This window comes from Macrotis lagotis, chromosome 5, assembly GCF_037893015.1.
Source record: "Macrotis lagotis isolate mMagLag1 chromosome 5, bilby.v1.9.chrom.fasta, whole genome shotgun sequence".
In the NCBI taxonomy this organism is placed as follows: Eukaryota; Metazoa; Chordata; class Mammalia; order Peramelemorphia; family Peramelidae; genus Macrotis; species Macrotis lagotis.
In genome coordinates this window covers 228,287,314-228,308,660 of record NC_133662.1, presented here as the reverse complement: position 1 = coordinate 228,308,660, position 21,347 = coordinate 228,287,314, and the positions used below count along the sequence as shown (strand labels likewise).

The window sequence follows — 21,347 nt, the reverse complement described above, 5'->3', positions numbered from 1 at the left end:
AGTGTGTTGGGACAACTACAACTTGAGGATAGAATAGAGATCATTCCTTAAAACAAATTGTTAAACTCTGAAGATGTCTTTCATTAACTGTGGAATTCAAAGGGATTTTGTTTGTGTGTGTTTGTGTGTGTGTGTGTGTGTGTGTGTGTGTATGACAGAGACAGACAGAGAGAGAAGCTCTGACAGACTTCTTTTTCTAGGCAGTATTTTTTCATAACTGTCTTCCATAAATATTTCTATATGGATTGGTATTGCCACATCCTGCCTTTTAAAGTCTCACAAAATAAGGTTTTCAAAACAATATTTAGGAAGGTTGGGGAAAAGGCATAGGAAGAAAAAGGGGTTGTCCACAGTTCTTTTAAATCATTAAGTCAAAACTAAGTAGGGTAGGAAGGAATTAAATTCTGGAGGACTGTGTGTCCTAGACCAGTCATTTCACTTACCTGGGCCTCAGTTTCTTACTTGTAAAATGAGGGGGTTGTATTGGGTGACCTTTACATTCGCTTCCAGTTCTCTATCTAAGATACTATTAGCTTGAGGAGTCATATATAAGGAGCACCTCCCTTCTCCTGACTAATCAGAGGAAGGTCCTAGTGACAGATCCAGATGTCCAACTCATCTCTCCCATTTAACTGGAGGATAGTGACCAGCTCTAGGCAAGATAATGACCACACAGAGGCTGAACTGGTTATATCTCAAAGAGAAATCCAAATGGAAGCATTCCCACTTAAACAACTCCAATGGTTTGGCCCTACTGGAACCAGATGACATACCTACTTCAAATCAGAATTCTGGGTTAAATTTGCTTTGTTTTAGGATGCCATAATAATAATGTGTTTGTGACTCCAATACTTAGGGAGGGTTTTTTTTAAATTACTGAGAGAGATCAACTTCATAGCTCAAGGGCATTTACCTATTCTAGACAGAAAGCAAGTCTTGGTGACAATCTCAACAGTGAAAGCCATGGTCCTGAAATACCAACATGTGGGGAGTGCCCTCTGGATTTCTCTCCCTTTGAAATGCAGATTCTGTCACAGTATCCTAATTTTTCTGTAAATAATTCAGAGATTGTGCCAACTCCCGGTCACAAGAGAAGTTCCAAGTTTCTAGTATTACTTGTTTAGGTGGAGATCTACAAAGTGCTTGCTGACAATACGAATTTGCTCTTTGGTTCAAATTTACTTACAGTAAGTACAACATGTCAGTTAGTTTTTTCTAAATGCCCTAAACCAAACCCTTTGGCAAAAAGTCCTGCCTGACATCTGTCACTGGTAACTGCCACCAGCAATCAGATGCCTCCTTGGGTGGCTAACCTAAAATCTGCCACTTTTAATCAAGTTGATCATTTTAATTTGAAAAGAATGCTTAAAACATTTAATTTTTACCCTCAATGATACCTGGATGGAGTAAATCTTAAGACACAACTAAATGTTTCTCTATTGCCCCGCAGCCTTTAAATACCCCCTCTGCTTTAAGTTACAATATTACTTAGAAAGCAAAAAATTTATGGTGGTGCATGTTTGACAAAAAAGGGTTTTTGCTAAAAGACATTTCAAATTAGGAAGGGAATTTTTTTTTAAAAGGAATCCTCAAAATGGTTAAACTTGTTTGTTGTTTGATTCATTTGCATTTACTTTGTTGAAAGTCAGACATCTGAGGTAAGATTTTGCTGCCTGTTTTCTGTTTGTTTGATGAATTGAGTTTTGTTGAGTGTGGTTATATTTGTAACACATTTTTAAAAAAAAGACTCTCTCTTTCTCTTAATCCATGTTTCCTGTATAAATTCAGGGATGAGGCTAATAAGCCATACAGGTCACAGAATTTGGCATAAGTCTCCATCAATTCCTTCAAACTTTTATGCAGGTTTGAAAGGGAATCTGACCATTGGAAGATTTTGGTTCCAAGGGTACCGCCTGCCACATCATGTCTTTATTCTAGACAGTTTAGTGCCCATGAAAAGTGCTGAACTAACAGGATTCTGGATTGACCTTCTGCCCACTCACCCATGGCTTAGACATGTCTTGGGAGGCAAGTGGCAGTACATTCATTCAGTGACTTTTCTTGTGCCACTCCACACCAAGGTCAGGTGGGGAAGGATTTCTTCCAGGGAATGAGCGGTTAGTTCTGTCTCTATGGTTCTTTGGCTTCTTGGCCTCTCTGCTTACATTGCCAACTTGAGGTGTCAACTGATACTGGCAGGGACTAGGCCTCTTTAATATTGATTGAGCTGGGAGGTGATAAGGCAGACCATCCTAAAGCCCAACCAGGACATATGCTCTGTTGCTAGAAGGATTATTTGTTGCAGAAATATTAAATACTCCCAAAGTGATTATCTCTAGGACCAAAAAACCCTACTCATTCCATATTGCAGGGGATTTAAGTTAGGGATTTAAGCGTTTACAATAGATTTAAGTCTATGGGAGGTAGAAAGAGATTCTTCCTTAATTCATCTCCTCTTCCTACTTCCTACCTCATTTAGGATTTTCCCTTCTAAGCTTAGTAATGTGTAGGTTTATCGAGGTTATGAATGAAAATATTATATATAATATAGTTTACTTACCTGGGTAAAAGGTCTAGAATGAGGGTGCTAGAGAAAAATCACATTTGAGATAGCAGAGAAAGGTATCCATAAATTTGACATCTGATAGTTTTTTGGTAGGTGAATATGCATTATGTAGATAAATGAAGGGAAAGGATAAAATAGGACAGCAAGAGGAGATGGGGCAAGTCCCAAGATCTATGAGGGAGAGGCAGGATCTGCACTAGGACCACTTGGGGAAGGGGCTATTTATTATGGAAACCAATAGCCAAATGGAGCCCCTGTGGCAGGCTCTTAAGTCTTCCAAAAAGTGTGGAAGTTATCTTTTTAGAAAACTCGAAACATTTGTTCTTATTTCTTTGTATTTCATTATATAAAGTAGGAAAAAAAGCAACCTGACTGACTGTTAAAACTCCTAATGACAATACAGAGAGAGTAGCAAAGATTGATGCTTCTTTGTTCAGAAGAGGAGTTAAAAAATAACGGTCCTATGAAGACATTTAAGTTCTGCCCAGCAGGTAAGCACTTGTGGTAGAGTCAGGTAGGAAGAAGGCAGACGCCATTATTAAGCACCTGTTGGGGACCAGGCAAGGTTCTCAGTGCTCTGGCAGAGAAGTGCTACGAAGACTACCATTTTACAGATAAGGAAACTGTGTGGCAAGCAAGAGGCTAACTGACTTGTCTAGGGTCATACACACTAGTGAATGTCAGAGGCAGGATTGGAACCCGAGTCTTCATGACTCCAGGCCAAGCATTCTAGGCAAGGTGTCACTCTGAATCTTGACTTAAGTACTAACTGAGTGACTCTGGGCAAGTCACTTTATCTCCCTTAGCTTCAATTTCCTCATCTGTAAAAGGAAGATAATAATATCACTTTCCTCATGGCTAACATCTGCAAACCTTAAAGCAACATATACATTCTAGCTATTATTATTACTTTTGTCATTACCATCATTATGTCCCTCAGTATCTTAAGAGGAAGTAAGCCATTTTACCTTCTATGACCTTTAAATTTAAACAAATGCAGGCATATGTCATGCCTCATTGAGTGGTTCTACAGAAACAAATAATATAGAACTAGACACACACACACACACACACACACACACACACACACACACACACACACACACTTACAAAACTCTCTCTCTCTCTCTCTCTCTCTCTTTCTCCTCTGGAATGAAACCACTGAAGAGACCAATACTTGAAAAACCATTAAAAAAAATTCCAAATCCAAGATACTTAAGAATGGACAGCTTAATCTATAACCTCAAAGGCAAATTAAACTTCAGATTCAATAAAGTGCTTTTCATTTTAAAATAAATGCCTAGAGAAAGACAAAAAAAGGGAGAGGAGGGGAAGGCAGAATCCTGTCCAGATACCCTACTGCTTCTCTTAATACACAGGTTTTTCTGATTTCTTACTGGAAATCCAATTTCTTTCAGCAAATGGTCGCATGTGGCCTAAGGGAGAGAGTCAGCTTCAACCACAGCCGTGAGTATGCAAAAAGGCTATGCATGGGAAGAGTTTCTGGGATGTCAGGTTGCTGGCTGGTGGGTTACTTGAATTGTTCCCTGTTAGGCTGTGGACATGTAAATATCATTTCCCGGGCAGAATACTCTATTCTTGACTCCAAACTTCTGACGATTTAGGATTTATGAGATAGTTCATCTTCTTTCCAATGAAGAACTGTACCTAATGGCCCTGGGACATCTGCCTCAGATGCTTTAAATCGAGTCTTACAGCTTTAAAATACCTCAGAAGGATATAGGAAGATTATTTTCAAAGTGAAATAAAACATAACAAATCATACCTGTTTTTTATCTTATCAGAATCCACAGTGACATGTGACAGAATGGGAGCCACAGTGCAAACTGAAAACAGAGAGGAAAAGCCCACTCTCCCCTGCCCTAAGCTGCTGCAGATACAGACACTGTTTCTGTTGACAGAGTTACCATCAAGTCAAGGAGCTGGGGTTCTGCTAGGTCCTGGCTGAAGGTTCAGAAGGAGCTGAGTGCATTCTCTGGCTCAGAATTGCTCTGGAACTGAGGTTTTCTACCCCGGATGGAGCAGTTCCTGTACCAGTGCAAGAACTACCCAGCTATCAACTGAATATTACCTTCTTATTCACTGGAATACCTGCTAGTGCTGACTTGGGTCTCTCAGATTCTCCACACTGCTTTTTGTTCTCTACCTTCTGAGGGGACATTTCATCTTGAAAAAATGCCCCCCCAATTAAAGAGTGCTTATAACTAAGTTCAGATATTTTCTAACCTGTTGGAGTTGAGATTTCTAAATACCTGTATGTTTGCTGAAAAACAAACAAAACCCCAAATTCTTATATTAGAATGTGACATAGCTGGTATACACAGCTGGAGACATCAGAAAATTAAAAAAAAAACCCAGTAAAACAGACGACTACATTACAATTTCTTTTTACCAAAATTTGATATCTTCTGGTTCAAACCAGTCTCATTTAGTTGAGACTTAGAAAATGAAATTTCAATGTTGATTTTCCTTGTAATATATCTAAGGAGCTGCTAGCTTTAGCTGAGAGTTAGAGGTTTACTGAATAGGCTCCTGATAACAAAGGTGGCATTCATCATGGAGATCAAACCTCTCTGCTAAGAACTTCACACCACTGGTTAAAACTGTTGCCGAATATATATGCCTTTGTAATAACTGATCTCCAAAATGCACATTTTACTATCTACTAAGGGTTCTATAAAAAGGAAACAGATTCTACAGGAAATAAAGATTTGCAAGTGATAAATATACAAACTGAACAATGAATCATATGGTCAGGTGAATTGTTCCAAGTTGAGAAGCACCTTGGCAATTCTTAAAAAAAAAATCCCACCAGAGATCACTGGTTCAAACAGAATTAACACTCAGAAAGGTTGCAGACTTGGTAGAGATAGAACAAAATGGGATCAATGAGGGAGAATATACTTGAAAGGATGTTCAGGGTTGACTTCTTAAAATTATCTACTCTGGAATTCAGGTACTGACTTCAGAGAAAATCTGAGTGCTCAGTCCTAAACTCTGATCTTAGGTGAAAAACCAATTTACCCTTAGGAATAGGTCAGAAGCAGCATGTCTTTCAAAGGAGCTACTTGGGAATCAGTCTTTCTGAACCCTGACAGATGTTATTGAGTAGGGAGGTTATCTAACTAGAGATCAGTGGGTTATTCAGATAAGCCTAAACATGGAAGAAAAAGGTCCTTACATAGCTCTCTGTGGTCGAGACAAAATCCCCATTTTTTTTTTTGAAAGGCAAAAGTGACTTGCCCAGGGTCTCACAGCTAAGTAAATATTAAATGTCTAAGGCTGGATTTGAACTCAGGCCCTCCTTACTCCAGGCTGGTGCTCTAGCTAAAAAGAGTCACCCAGCTACCCCTAAAATCCCTTGATTCCTAAAACGGGTTTATATTTTTCAGCACGTAGGATATCTATTAAGTAATAATTTCAAAGGAAAAGCATTTTCCCTGCAAAGGGAAGCAGATGAATAACAATGAATGGTTGGAAATAATAAAATGAGTTTCAATTTGAGACAAAAATTCAAGTTATAACCACTGGAAAGATTTCTGTTTTGTTGGCTTCCTGAAAACTGTGGCAGGAACATGCTTTTCTTTTTCCACCTGGCTTTGAGAGTACAGCAGAACACAAATCATCCTTGTAGCCAAATGTACCTACCAATTAGAAACCATTCCTTCCCTTTAACTCAATCAGGGCAAAACAGTCTACTACTGACTATTTGCTTTGTGGCATATATTAAATACTGAGCCTAATGGTACCACTGCTCAGCATAACTACTGCTCAAAATGTGCTTTGGGAATCCAAGTTAATTCCAGTATTGAAGTAAACCCAATCTAAGTGCAAAGGTATCAGTGGAACCAAAACTCTCATAAATTCTTCTCAAAGCCAAACAAAAATTATTTGTATTACCTATTATTCTGCCTTATCTACAAGCCATTAATAATGATAATTAAAAATCTAGAGGGGTTTGGGGACCAATAAAATCTCCTGCTATCTTAAGATACAGGAATGGCCTCAATAAGATCATGTGATTATTTCCAAAGTGAAATAAAGTACATCAAGTCACAACTGTTTTATCTTGTCAGAGGCAGAACCCACAGTGACCATTTTACTCTTTGGTATCCCAAAGAAACTCAGAGCTGAGCAGCTGTTGAATAACTTCCACGGTTTGGTCAGCAAGCCTCCTAACCTAGGTCTTTGGTTTCACCATGTTTCTACTACAGCAAATGGGAGTGGATCACCTGTTTCATTCCTTCTTACTTTCCCCTTCTGTTGAGCTGGTTTATTATGCAGCAGACAGAGTGATTTCATTACAAGATGAGGGAATTTTGTATATTAAAAAGGGGGAGGGAGTGAAGAATGGATAGAATCCTTAAATCTTTGCTTGGTTAGCAGCTGGCTGGGAAGGGCAGAATTGTAAGATGGGATTGTGAAAGACTGAAAGACTTTGACTTCTCTAGTAGATGAATATGATCTATCCACAACTATTCACAATGTATCCTAAATGGTTCTTCCTTAATATGCTCTCAATCACCAACCTCTTAATGTTCAGATGCTATGGGAATGCAAAATCATTTTATCAGTGGCCGAGACAAACATAATTAAGAATGTAAATTCTCTTAAAGAAAGCTGATATAGCGGGCAGCTAGGTGGTGAAGTGGATAGAGCACTGGCCCTGGAGTCAGGAGGACTGAGTTTAAATGTGACCTCAGACACTTAATGATTGCCTAGCTGTGTGACCTTGGGCAAGTCACTTAACCCCATTGCCTTACAAAAACAAAAACAAAAAAAGTACTAAAAAAAAAACCTGATATAATGCATTATATAAAGTCAAATTTCTATAATGCATCATACAGCCAAATTTCTATAACTTTTGGGTTATATGTGACACTTTTACTGTTCTTTAGTAGGGGTGATCAAGTGATGATTATGTTGTCATTTTCTGAAAACCCTCCAGGGATGTATTTGTGGAAGTAGAAGCAGTTGGAAGGAAAGGAGTAACCAAAGAGAAGTTTGAAATTTACCATCAAAATGGGGAAGCCTATTGTAAGCAGAAAGAGCACTGATCTTGGGAGTCTGGAGACCTAGGTCTGAATCCTACTACCAACACTTGGTAACTACATAGTCGTACAGGCAAGAATCTAACATCTCTTGTAACAATACTTACATCTATTTTGTAGGACTTTTATGAGAAAAGAGCTTTTTAAAACTTAAATCAGTATAGACCTGGAGCTATTAGTATTGCTCTCTTTCTCCTCTTGATACAGAGACAATAGATCTCTTATATTAAAGTACTGCCCTGGTCCCTTACTCTCTAGATTTGTGACTGAGAAAAGTCTCAAAGGATTGATTCTGTATCTGACCAGCTCCAAACTAATGTAAGAATGAATATTCTCAGTCAAACTGGCCTCCACTTGAGCAGACCTTTCTCATCCTGAGCCATATTATCTCGGATAGAGTCTGGTATTGTGTCTTTTACCTTTTTGTGTTGTGTATTGTGGTTCCTCCTAGGACAATCCTAACTCCAGGAGTGGTGCGGTTCAAATTATAAACTGTCAGAGCCTCTTCATAGGTGGTCCCTCCAATGATAAATACGATGATATCTTGAGGCCTGGGGTAAAAAAGGGGAGAATTAGTACTATAGAATAATAAAGAAGAGGCCACAATCTGATATTATTATTCAGTTTTCTTTTAGTTGGTAAAGAGTGAGAGGCTAGAGGCTGGGAGGGAGGGGGAGGAGAGGGGGAGTAGAGAAAGAAGTGACTAAAACAGTACAGAATGAAAGGTTTCAATGAAGTTTTATTTATCTAAATTGGCAGGAAACAGAATCTTGGAAATGCTGAATAATCATTTACTCCTTATTTCTGAACGGATGTCCTAGAATCTCTACACAGTGGGTTTCAAAATAGAACACTAATGGTTGCAGGGGCACAATGAAGAAAAAATCTTTTATACTCAAGAAGCTCCAAAGTGCTTCATTGTATTGTGGAATCAGCCTTCTATGTAAAAATAATTTATGCTTGTGCTAAACATCTCCTTTCATGTGTAAGCATCTGAGCAATGTTTGATAGAATGTGGTAAAAGCAGCCTCCGTCCCAAACCTCTGAAAGCATTCTAGTTCTGAGTCTTCCCCAAGAGATAGATTTATTTTGTAAACGTAAGCCACCTCAACTTTCTTCAAAAACCTACACACACACGAAACCTTTGCTAAATCAAGAATATTGAAAGCATGGGATATAGTTTTTTCAACTTGCCAATGACTCATCTGCTGACTGGTTTAGATACTGTTGAGCTGTTTTCACTGATTTTCCATTTGTATCAAAGTGACTCCATATAAAATCATCTTGGGTTTCCTATCGTCACAGTGCAAAAAGGAAAAAAAATTGGAGTGAATGACAAAATCACTAAGGTCTACTTTGTTTTGCCTCTCATAGAATTAGTTTCTTAAACTATTGCATGGAGAGAACCAATAAAATCGAGGGTGTTTGTGTCATATTACAGATTGCACATTAATTAAGACTACAGCCATGAATCAAGTAGAAACATCTACTGCTGCAGTTATGCTGCAGAACAACCATTTTCCATCAAGGCAGGTGACTCTCAAAAAGCAAAAGTCATATCCTTTCTGTTACTGCCTCAAAAACACTTCAAAAGAGTCAGTGAGGGCATTCTATAGCATTCACCTTCTCTTGTGAAACTCTAAGAGAATAAAAGCAATTGGTGATAGCTATAAACCTCTAAGTGGCTGCTGCATTGGAGGGGAATCCATGAAATGAAACAGTTCTCTTGGATACTGCTCATTATTTTGCAACTAATAAAAGGTTAGGAAGTCCTTTCTGAAATTTTGCTATGAGACCTGAACTTTAAACTCACACTGCTACCAATCCTAAATTCACTTCATAAAAGCAAAACAAGATCTATTTCATGCAACATAGACAAATTGAGACAAAAGCCCCTTACTTTGTTTTGCATTTAAATGACATTAATTTATTTTTCATATGGTTAATAAAATATTCCATGTTCAGTCACTTTTTGGGGGGTTTTAGTAATAACCGTCTTCCTTTAGTCTTTACATTTTTCCTCTTGCCATTTTTCCACTTTTCCAAGCATGGTCAAGTGTCCACAATCTCTGTCTTCTAAAGTTCAGGTTTTTGTTCTGGGTGAAAGGCCCATCTTGGGGAGGGGAGAAGGGAAGAATGGGTCTACAAGGGCTTTAGGACTAATGGCTCAATCCTTGGAAGGGCCTATCATCTGTCTTTAAGACTAAACAACGAAGGAAGAAGGCTGGACTTTGCATAAAAACGGCTGCAAGGCTGAAATAGCAAGCTGTCTTCATCTCCACAGGCACAGGGAACAGGGGGGTATGTCTCAGCACATTTTAGTTTACCAAAGAAGGGTGTACCTTGATGTTCTTCCAAGAAGAAAAGATGGCTCTGCATTTTTAACACCTCTATCCCACATACTCCACCATTTGAATTCTACCTCTGGAAATCCAACCTCTTAAGGTGAGAAGTAGGATTTTGGTTTTAGCAGAGAGGTCTAACCACACAAATTGGTCATGTTGAGAAAGGCCAACCACCCTTTACTGGGCAGGACCTGGGCTTTCCTCTTGGCTGTCATCACAGCTGAAGGGCATGCCTCCGAAGGAGCTTTTGGCCTCAACTTGGCACTGGATTCTGGGTAGGCGACTTCCTTCCAAATGCTCATTTTTTGTTCTGTGGTTAGATGATAATATTAATAGCTGATGCTGCTTGCTGTCGAGACTTCTTAAAGTAGCAGGTACTCATCGGTTGTCACAGTCCACATCATATAGGCAAATTACACAGAAGTAACTTAACAAACACCACTGGAGTTTCCCAATGCTGTAAAGATACTTTTGTCCTACCTTCCAATTTGCATAATCTATTGCCTAGTTACCAAACTGAAGGCAAAAAAATCCTTATGGAAGATTTAAGGTTTGGGAGTAACCTTATATTTGCCTAAAATAGAACCACTAAATTAAAGGCTGAGAGAGATTAAATCATTAGCTAAGTGGGGGCCTCATCATGAGCCCAATCATCTTGCACATGTGCACACATCCACTCACAAATAAGCAAAACTATCTTTTCTTGAATTATCTATACGTCTCACAAGTGCTTTATAAACATATGCACTGATTTGGAAATCGCCTTCTGAAGTGGTCACTGAAGGGGTAAAATGCAATTGGTCTTTAACTCCTGAGGATGAAGATCAAGCCTCCCTCTAAAAGAAGAAAACCTGAGCTATGTGCTCTGACTCAGAGCACAAGGAGAATTTGAGGAAATCAGAATGCAATTACCCATCTTGGAACTGAGCCCAAATCCCAGGCTAAGGCCTTCTGCTCCTAAGTGCTCCTCTCCACATTCCCCTTCCCCCACAAAAAGCATCTTCCACCATCACAAATGGCCTTGTCCTCAAAACCGACTTGAAAGATGGCATTATGAGCAGAACAGTTTTCCTAGGCTGGGGTGAGATATTACTGTTGAGATGAACTTGGTACTTTAGGCTCCAAGGAGAGAAGCTCTTTAGAAATACAGAGAAAAGCACCCTTCTTTCCCATGTATCATTCACATTTCCTGCAGAATCTGGACTTCTTCCTTCCTGCCCCCTTTTTTATTACTGACAGAGCCTCTCCTTGCTCAGTGGAATCCCGCTTTAAAGCAATGTGGCTTCAGGACTAAGGACTGTAAACCTGCAGTGATTCAGGGGCTGAATTATTCTGTGGATTATGTAATAGACCCTCATTTCTTTTTCTCACACTGATTTGGGCCATCTTATTACTCAGTAGCATTTCCCCTAGAAAGAGGGAAGAGACTGAAACTCAAGACCTGTCCTCAACTTCTCTAAGAATATCACAGGGAGGGGACTCAATAATCAATAATTAGAGTTAATTACAAAGGCCATCACGGAGTCCTAAAACCCTGACCAGATTTCCTAGGGTAAATGTAAAAAGAAAAATGTTAAAACTACACATAAAACTAGTTCTGCCTAGCAAGATTGCTAGCTTGGGATAGCAAGCAGAATCATTTCATCAAAAGGTATGTTTTGGTTCTGAGGATCACTTAGGAGAGTATGACCTGAGGGCAGTCAACTAAGAGTGGAAAGTGTAAATGCAAATAGTTGGGAGCAATTAAGCTTGCAGATGTCAAATTGTTCTAAATAGCGCGTCAAGATATAAAGAAACGGGGCGGCGGCTAGGTGGCGCAGTGGATAAAGAACCGGCCCTGGAGTCAGGAGTACCTGGGTTCAAATCCGATCTCAGATACTTAATAATTACCTAGCTGTGTGGCCTTGGGCAAGCCACTTAACCCCATTTGCCTTGCCAAAAAAAAAAAGATATAAAGAATCAATGGTAGGGACAGCTAGGTGATGCAGTGGATAGAGCACTGACTCTGAGGTCAGGAAGACCTGAGTTCAAACCTAGTCTGAGACACCTAATACTTACCTTGGCCAAGCCACTTTACCCCATTGCCTTGCAAAAACCAAAACAAAACATAAAGAATCAATGGCAGTCCTTAGGACTTATGAGTGAAAGGGCAGTTAAAAAAAAGTTAAACCCCTAAAAATACCTAGGTTACTACAATAAGGAGAAAGGGAAGTTGCTCTAGTCTCTTACATTTTAGTGACCACTCCCTATCAGAAAATAGATGACATGCTTTTAATCTACCTGATTTAAAAAAAAATGGTCAAAGCAGTCTAATGAGAACCTCCTTGGAAACATGATGCTGATTCTCTATGGCTTAACTCTGACCAACCCGGTTTCTGGGGTACACTTATCTCTTGTTGGAAAGAAAGTTTAAATGGAACTTAGAAGTAGGCTCCTAGTACAATCAAAGCATGAAGTATCATAACCTGGTAATTTTAGGATGTCAGAGCATTTTTGTTGAGTTGTGTTTATTTGAAAATGAATAGAACGCTTGGGATGGTAAACTGTGGGTGTTGGTTACATAAATGCAAATGAAAGCACAAGCACAAGGGCAGTGATAGGGAGCAGTGAGGCTCCCCGTGGGCCCAACAGACACAAGGCTGTCAGATTTTGCGACAGAGATATTAATAAATGTTTTCCTGAGCCTCCCACATCTTACTCAAGTGAAATGGAGGAAGAACATAAAATAACAATATGATATAATAACAATTTTTTACCACCCTCCCATTCATCCCACAGCCTTGATAATTCTCTTTTTTATTCCCTCCCCTTGAGGATTTTAAAAATAAAAGAAGATACTATCTATGCTGATGACGCCAATGGTGGGATACACAGTAAATGCGTGATGGTCCAAGCGAAGGAGGGTATACAAGTTCACTCCTTTGTGTACATCACCCTGTGCTCAGTAATTCACCATGGCAACTGGAAGCGTTAATTAATGCACAAAGCAAACATCTGAAGACAGCAGTCAGGACACACAAAAGGAGGGAAGGACCAATAGAAACGCAAGGATACCCTGGGAACCCAGGTGGTTTTGCATCAAACTATTTAAAAAAAAACAACCAAACTTTCACCTCCAATTCTTCTGGAAATCAATACTACCAAATATAAGAAACATCAGCAGAAAAACAAGTGTTAATGAAAAGTACTGTTTTTATTAGCTTTGTGGAAAATTAACTAATTTTAAAGCTACTCAGTAGTACTTAACTGAAGTTGACAAAAGCTGTTACAGCAAAAAAAAGCCTGACCCTTTCACGGGACCCCAAATAAACGGTTCCACGAAGACGTTATTGAACCACTGCAAAGAGGGAGAATGGGGTCTCTTTGAGCTGACTCCCCCTGGACTGCATACTCATTCAGTTTCACTTCTTTTACTGCCCTCTTCCAGAGCTTATTTCTTTCAAGGACGAGCAGCAGGCAGTTTCAGAGTAGGAAAACGAGCTAACACAAAGGATTAATGGAAATTTACCCTGGAGGAGGAGCAAGATTATTTAGGCAGCATTTACCTCAAAACCCAATCTGTGGCTATGGCTCTACTGTGATCTAACTTAATTTAAAAGTGAATGCTTAAAAACTTTACACCAAAGAAAAAGTGTTGGGTAAAGAAACAAGGTCAGGTAGGAAGGGGCTAATACTCACAAGCTTGGCAAGTTTCTTTAACTTTCTAAAAAGCCCTTTCCCTAAATCTGCCTCTCCTGGGAAAAACCCCAAAGGGTCATCTACAGGATAATTAAGGGGAAAGCAGTGGAAAACAAAATCAGGTATCACAAGTATGGAGATGGGATAGGATTTGATTATTATTCTGTCAATGGCCATCTCATCAAACTGCTGTGGTGGAAGCTTAAAGTGTCATATAAAATGTAGGCTAGGGAGCCAATGGAATTAGGGTCCCATTTGTAAGTGCTTTCTCTGGATCTAATTGGGGTTGTTTCTTCATAGGTTATGGTATGGTTAAGTGATAGATACAGTATCTACTCAGTGGACAAAAATGTGCCAGTCAGTTAGAAAATTGTCAATATGCAACCAATTTTTTGGTTACTGATTTTTTTTCTTGCTTTTTTTTTTTCAGTATCTGAGATTAAAACTGAGAAAATTCTATCAATGATGAGGCACAAAGAGCAGATATGGAAGGGGCTGGAATAATTTTCTTTTTCACCACATGAAAGCTCACATTTTAAGATATTTTCCAAGGTTTCCAAATTGATTTCTCTCCAACCATTACATGACGGAGGCAGCATAACCATTATTAGTACTGGATTACAGATGATATTATTATGAAATTGGTGTAGGGCTGGTCTACAGTAAGAGTCAGATGCTTGTTGACCAACCTTGTTAACTGAGCTGCCCTCCGTCAGAACTGGTAAATGCTGGGGCTGGTAGAAGAACCCTGTTCTCCTGATATCAGCATACTCACTACTAAACAGACCTGGCTCCATCCCCTCCTCTGTATGCTCATCTAGTTTGGATCATGTCAGGGACCAGGATTCATGTCAGGGACCAGTGACAGGATTCTGTCTGATGATTGTGGAAGCTCTAAGATGTCATAGATGGAGTCAGAAGAACAGAGTGGACCTCACCTTCTACTACTTGCAAGGCACAATCTGAATCTCAAGTTCCTTGGATTCTAACTATTCTCTTCTGAAAAAATAGGAGAGAGAATCCAGTGGACTCAGAACAGGATCCAACATCTGCTGGACATTTACTGGCTGTGTGACTCTGGGTGAGCTGTTTTGGTTCTCTGAGATCATGAACTATGTGGTATTTACCATGCTGAAATTTTATGAGGAGCTAGTGAGGAAAAGCACTAGATAAACCCTTAAGAAGTCTATGTCATCAAAAATGATTATTAGTACTGTGGACAGAAACTTTGGCAGACTTCAAATCCTGCCTCTGTCATACAACCATATGATCATGGCAAAGTGACAACCTGGCTGAGTCTTAGTTTCTTCACATACAAAATAGACTGATACTTGTTTTTTCACATTCCACAGTTACAGAACTGCTATCAGTTAGATAATATGTGTGTGTGTGTGTGTGTGTGTGTGTGTGTGTGTGTGTGTGTGTGTGTGTGTGTATGTATATATATATATATATATATATATATATGAAAACATTTTGTAAATGGTAAGCCTATAAAATCCTACATTACTTATAGTCATTTTAAAGATCAGAAAAACACAAATAACTCATCCCCCATTTATCCTCCATTCCCCAAGGTGAGCTTGAAGGAACTCTTGCTGTGTATTTTTATTACAAATGACTTAGCCTATGTCCTATCATTTTAAGTGTCCTTCTTTGGCTTTTAATAATACAAGGCTGCAATACCACTACTAGGTCTATATCTCAGAGATTATAAAAAAGGGAAAAAGATCCACATGAACAAAAATATTTATAGGGGCTCTTCTATTACTAGCAACGAACTGGAAATTGGGGGGATGCTCATCAATTGGAGAATGGCTGAACAAAATGTGGTATATGAATGTGAAGGAACACCATTGTTCTATAAGAAATCATGGTGGACTTCAGAAAAGCCTGGAAAGCCTTGCAGTACGAGTGAACTGAACCAGAAGACTATTGGACACAGTAATGGCAACATTGTGTGATGATCAATTATAATGATCAAAGACCATCCACATCCAAAGAAGGAACTATGGAGTCTGAATGCAGACCAAAGCATATTTTCAAATTTTAAAATTCATTTTATGCTTTATGTTTTTTCCTCTCATGCTCCCCCCCCCTTTTCTTCTTTCACAACATGACTAAATGGAAATATGTTTGACATAGTTATGCATGTGTAATCTATATCAGATAACTTGCTATCAAAGATGGGAGGAGGGAGGGAGAGAAATGTGTAACTCAAAACCTTACAAAAATGTGAATGTTGAAAACTATGTTTGCATGCAGTTGGAAAAATAAATAAATACATTTATTAAAAATTTAAAAAAGAAATAGAAAAAAACAATACAAGGCTGAAAATTAGAGCCAAGAAAAATTTTGCTTTTGACCATTATGATGCCTTCATCTCATCAAACTGTCCACTAAATCCTCAACTGGTCAAAAGAATATTGGTTCTGGGGAGAGAGGGGAGCTTGGGGGCAGTGTATGTATGCATGTATGTATGTGTTTGTGTGTGGTTTTTGAGTTAATATTTCACATTGAATGAAAAACAATAGCAGGTTTATTAGGTCCTCTGCAGACATCCGGCTGTAAAAACTGTATTATTATTTGGATACACATTCATATGAGTGGTAGGAAATAGCAGCAAGAACCATACATGCTGTTAGCATGGCACTACTTTGAACTCATTTGAAATTAATCCCAAGAAATCAAAGAGGAATGTTAACATAAACAAACCACACACAAAATGTCTTTCTCTAACCCACAGTTTTCCATTTAGATGTAAATAGTGTAACTGATGTCCCATAGTTTTTCTTATATGACAGTTATAATTCATTCTAAAATATAGTTTTACTCCTATCTGATTAATTGTAATGCCCTATAGGACATGTAGGAATAATGAATGAAAAGAAAGACAAGCCTTATAGTATTGTTTCTCAAACTATCCATCAAATGGGTAACTAAGCTTGGACCAGTTTCTATTCTTTCCATTCAGCTAACATTTCTGAACCCTGATCCTGAGGTCTCTAATATATTTCATCTGAATGACTATATGTTCTGAATTTAAATGCAAACATTTTGCTACCAGACCCTAGATTTTAAAAAAGGTCATTTCTATATTTTTTCATGAAAATTGCAGAGATTTTTGAGAGACGGTAAAAAAGGGAAAGAATTATATTCTTCCAAAGAAGATTCATCTATGTTTATCACAATATTTTTAGGAATTGATCACTTTTGAAAAGTCTTGTTCTTTGAAAGATTTTAAATTACAACAAATATTAACTAAAATAGTACAGCAATTATAGAAGTATTACCACTCAGGTTCCATGTAAATTTCCCAAAACAGATTAGGTTGGATACAATAATCTAGATTTACAATGCATATTGTACATATGATCTTGATTTGGAATACTAGTATATATTTTAGTACTAGATAATACATATGGACATGCTTTATAATTTGGGCTGGTCTAAACAGTAGGGAACAAGATTTTGTTTTTGGCAAAACTGCCTGATTGTTGGATTAGAAGGATCATTTCAACCAACTGCTTTCTTGAGCCAGTCCTCATGACAAAACCCAGCCATGGATGGTGTAATTTAGCAACTGTGACTTCATTAAGCAGGGCTCTCAGTTTGCATGCTGGCCACATTTGGCAAAGTCCAGTCACGACCAAAAATAGTAACAACCTGCTTTGGATCAGAATCAAGTAGTGAATTTATTTTTGGCATCTCTGCTACAAGCCCCAGATGCCACAGGCCTGAGCTTGGAAGGAACAAGAAGATTCATCAGATTCTAACAAGAAGATAGGATGCTGTCTGGTGGGCTTGTGAGAATAGCTGAAACTCGACTTCAAAGACAGGAGGGCCTGGGGACTAGGCAAATAACTGACCCAACTATATCCCAGTCTTGGAGCTAGCTCCGGGACCAAAAGAACAGTTGCTTGTCTCATCCATTCTGGTCTTCTGGAAAAGAGGGGTGCCCTGAATTTGCCCTAGCTTTTTTCTTGGTTCCTCTTTCCTGGTCTGTGTCATTAAGATTGTGATACGGTTGGTCTTACCTGTCTCTCAGTGTGCTGGGGCCTAAGTAAGGGTACTGATTTTCCTTAAGCTTCCCTTTGATGAGATGGTCCAGTGTCTCATATAGGAAAGGTTGATGCTGTGTATAAACATTTTCCACTCCCTAAGACAGAGGGAAATGGTTCTTATGTCACTCATGAGATATTTTGCAAAATAAACATTAATGATACTCAGATCAGAAAAAAGATGGAGAGTTCTAGGAAATAGTTTAAAAATTGAATTCTAGGCTCATTTTAATATTTACCTCATCATCATAAATTCCTACTCAGTAAAAATCCTATAATTTAGGGCGAGGCACAGAAAAGGATTTTTATAAACTTATCTTCGCCTTGTCAACAATCTCCTTTGTGATGCTATTTGGTGTTTGTCTTTTCAATTTTAAATATTGACAAGATGTGTGAGGTTTTTGACAAGTTATCTTGTTTGATTCCCCCAACAACCCTGTGAGGAAGGCGCTAGTAATAGCCCTAGTTTACAGGGTTAAATAACTAGTCCAAGGTCTCACAGCTGGTAAGAATCAGAGGCCACATTTGAACGCAGGTCTTCCAGATACCACAGCCAGGCCTTATTTGGCACCCCACCAGCTGTATCAATTTAGTAGACCTTGTTTTCATTATTTCCAACTCAATTATTAAATTCTATAATAATACTATGCCAATACTGAAAGCTTCTAAATTATAATATTGGCTAGCATTAAATATCACCTTAAGGTTTTGTGTTAAAATACTTGACGTTATTTTATTTTCTCCTCATATTTTACAGATGAGGTTCAATGATTTGCCCAGAGTCATACAGTTAGTGAGTGTCTGAAGTTACATTTAAACTCAGATCTGGACTCAAAATCCAGTCCTCTGTTCCCTATACTACCTGCCCAGATGAAACTTTCTCTAGGACAGCTACTCTAATCATTTAACTGAGTTGTCATCCAATCAACAGAAATTTAAAGATACTTTAAAGTTTATATTTATTCACTTACTCAGTTGCATCCTCTTGACCTTCAGCTACTTTTCATCTAGAAAAAACATGATAGAGATTTTAATACCTTCAATCCTTTGAGGAACTGCTTGGTAATGGCAACTGCATCTTTGGGGCTAAAAAGGTCACTCCCCCTTGCTCGTTTGCCTCCATACTCGACAAGGGCAGGTACCAGCTACAGAAAAAAAAGAAGAAACCTGAGTTACAAGGAGGTGATTCTGGATAAATCTCACAAATGACTAGCTCTAGTCACATTTCTTTTTAAGGGGTAAAGTCACAGTCAGTAAAAGTCAAATGGTTGACTTCATTGTACTTATTGATGTGGTTGTTTTAAATAACTTTTCTTTTTCTTTTTTCTTTTTGCAAGGCAAATGGGGTTAAGTGGCTTGCCCAAGGCCACACAGCTAGGTAATTATTAAGTGTCTGAGAACGGATTTGAACCCAGGTACTCCTGACTCCAAGGCTGGTGCTCTATCCACTGTGCCACCTAGCTGCTCCAAAATAATGTTTTTTAAAACTAAAAAAGAAAAACAGAGGAAACAAATAAGCATTCCTGACAAACATGGTGAAAAAGTCTGAAGATGAACGAAATGAAGGATGTTTGCATCTTTGTACAATGGGGGGGAGGATAGCTTCCTTTCTTTGGAGTCATGCCTGTGCTTTGTTTCAACCCTCACTTTTGATTTGTTTTGGTGGTTGTGCTTTCTACTAATATCACTGGAACCACTGTACATACTGTTTTCTTAGCTCTGTTTACTTTGTATCTGTTTATGTAGAGCTTTCCATTTCTTCTCTGTATTCACATTTATTCTCTATTATAGCACAGTAATTACATTAATGTACCGTAATTTGTTTAGACATTTCACAACTGATGGGCATCTACTTTATTTCTAATTCTTTGGTCATCAAAAGAATACAGAATCAAAAGAACATAGGATCTTTCCTCTTGTTTCCTTGGGGTATAAGAACAATAATAGAATCCCTGGGTCAAAGGAAAAGGACATTTTAGTCCCATTATTTCCAAAATGGTTATACTGATTCATCATTTTGCTTTTAATGCACAAGTAAGTCTCTTCCCTACAACCTGTCCAATACTGACTATCCATCTTTTGTCATCTTTATCAATTTGTAGGGAGTGAGGTAAAACTTAAGGGTTATTTTGACGTGCATCTATTTCTCTTATTAAAAGGGATTTGGTATAATCTTTAATATAGTTGTTAATAGTTCGCAATTCTTTTTCGTTTTATACCCTCTAACCACTTATATATTGGAGAAATGGATTTTGATCTAATTTATTATTTACCTATCTTGGATACAAAATGCTATTCTCTTTTATTGCTTTAATTCTCATCCTAGGTGCATTCATTTTGCTTGTGCAGATGCTTTTTAGTTTCATATAATCAAATATTATCGTCTGTGACAATATCCATGCTTTTATTTATTTTTTATTTGTTTAAGGCGATGGGGTTAAGTGACTTGCCCAAGGTCACAAAAGTAGGCAATTATTAAGTGTCTGAAGTTGAACTTGAACTCAGGTCCGCCACCTAGCTGCCTCCTCTATCCATGGTTTTATGAAGAATACACCTCCTGGGGTAGCTAGGTGGCACTGGGGATAGAGTACTGGCCCTGGAGTGGAGAGGACCTGAATTCAAATCCAGCCTCAGGCACTTAATAATTGCCTAGCTGAGTGACCTTGGGGAGGGTCACTTGGCCCCATTGCCTTGCAAAACTAAAAAAAAACCTAAAAAATAAAAAAAAATATCTCCTAGACATGTTTGTATTACTTTATATGCATAATCCATATCATACTGTTTGACTTCCCAAGCAGGAGGAAGCCACAGGAAGGAAGGAGAGATCTTGGAACTTAAAATAAAAAAAAATGAATTAAAAAATTTTTTTACATGTAATTGGGAAATATTGAACTAAAAATATACTTTAAAAAAGAGAACAACTACTCTTAATTGTGAGAGGCATATTATTTGCTTTTCTCCTAATTTTCTTTTTACTTTTTTTTTAGTTTTTGCAAGGCAGTGGGGTTAAGTGACTTGCCCAAGGCCACACAGCTAGGTAATTATTAAGTGTCTGAGGTTGGATTTGAATTCAGGTACCCCTGACTCCAGGGCTGGTGTGCTATCCACTGTGCAAACTAGCCACTCCTTCTTCTAATCTTCTAATAGATCTTCAATATTAATGTCACATATATATGTGAAATATAGTATAAAGTATTGGTCTAGACCTAATTTTTTTTTTTTGTTTGTTTTCTCTTTGCCAAATAAAGGGTTCTTTCCTATTTGGAAAAACAGGAAAATAATTTATGTTTTACAATTTATAAAAAACTGGATTATTGAGCTCCATTGTTTCTGATCCCCCACCTCTTTAGTCTGTTCCACTGAATGCCCTCTCTATTTTTTAACCACTACCTGATGGTTTTGATAACTGCTGCTCTATGACAGTCTGAGGTCAGGAAGTACTCTTTTGTTTCTACTTCTTTTCTTGATATTCTAGAACTTTTTTCTTTTTTTTAAATTTTACTTATTTAAGGCATTGGGGTTAAGTGACTTGGCCAAAGCCACACAAGTAAATTATTAAGTGTCTGAGGCCAGATTTGAACTTAGGTCCTTCTGGCTCCAGGGCTGATGCTCTATACACTGCGCC

General features: G+C 38.2%; 1 protein-coding gene across 2 annotated transcripts in view; it reads right to left on the bottom strand.

The window, feature by feature from the left end:
• Positions 1-21,347, bottom strand: part of VPS45 (vacuolar protein sorting 45 homolog) — a 71,644-nt gene that overhangs the window by 11,743 nt on the left and 38,554 nt on the right. The window contains exons 12-14 of one of the 2 annotated variants that reach the window (XM_074188697.1): positions 18,760-18,867; positions 17,699-17,820; positions 8,058-8,189 (exon numbers count right to left, since the gene is read on the bottom strand). In XM_074188697.1, the coding sequence (XP_074044798.1) occupies positions 8,058-8,189; positions 17,699-17,820; positions 18,760-18,867 (362 nt within the window). The other variant, XM_074188698.1, reaches the window with a different exon arrangement.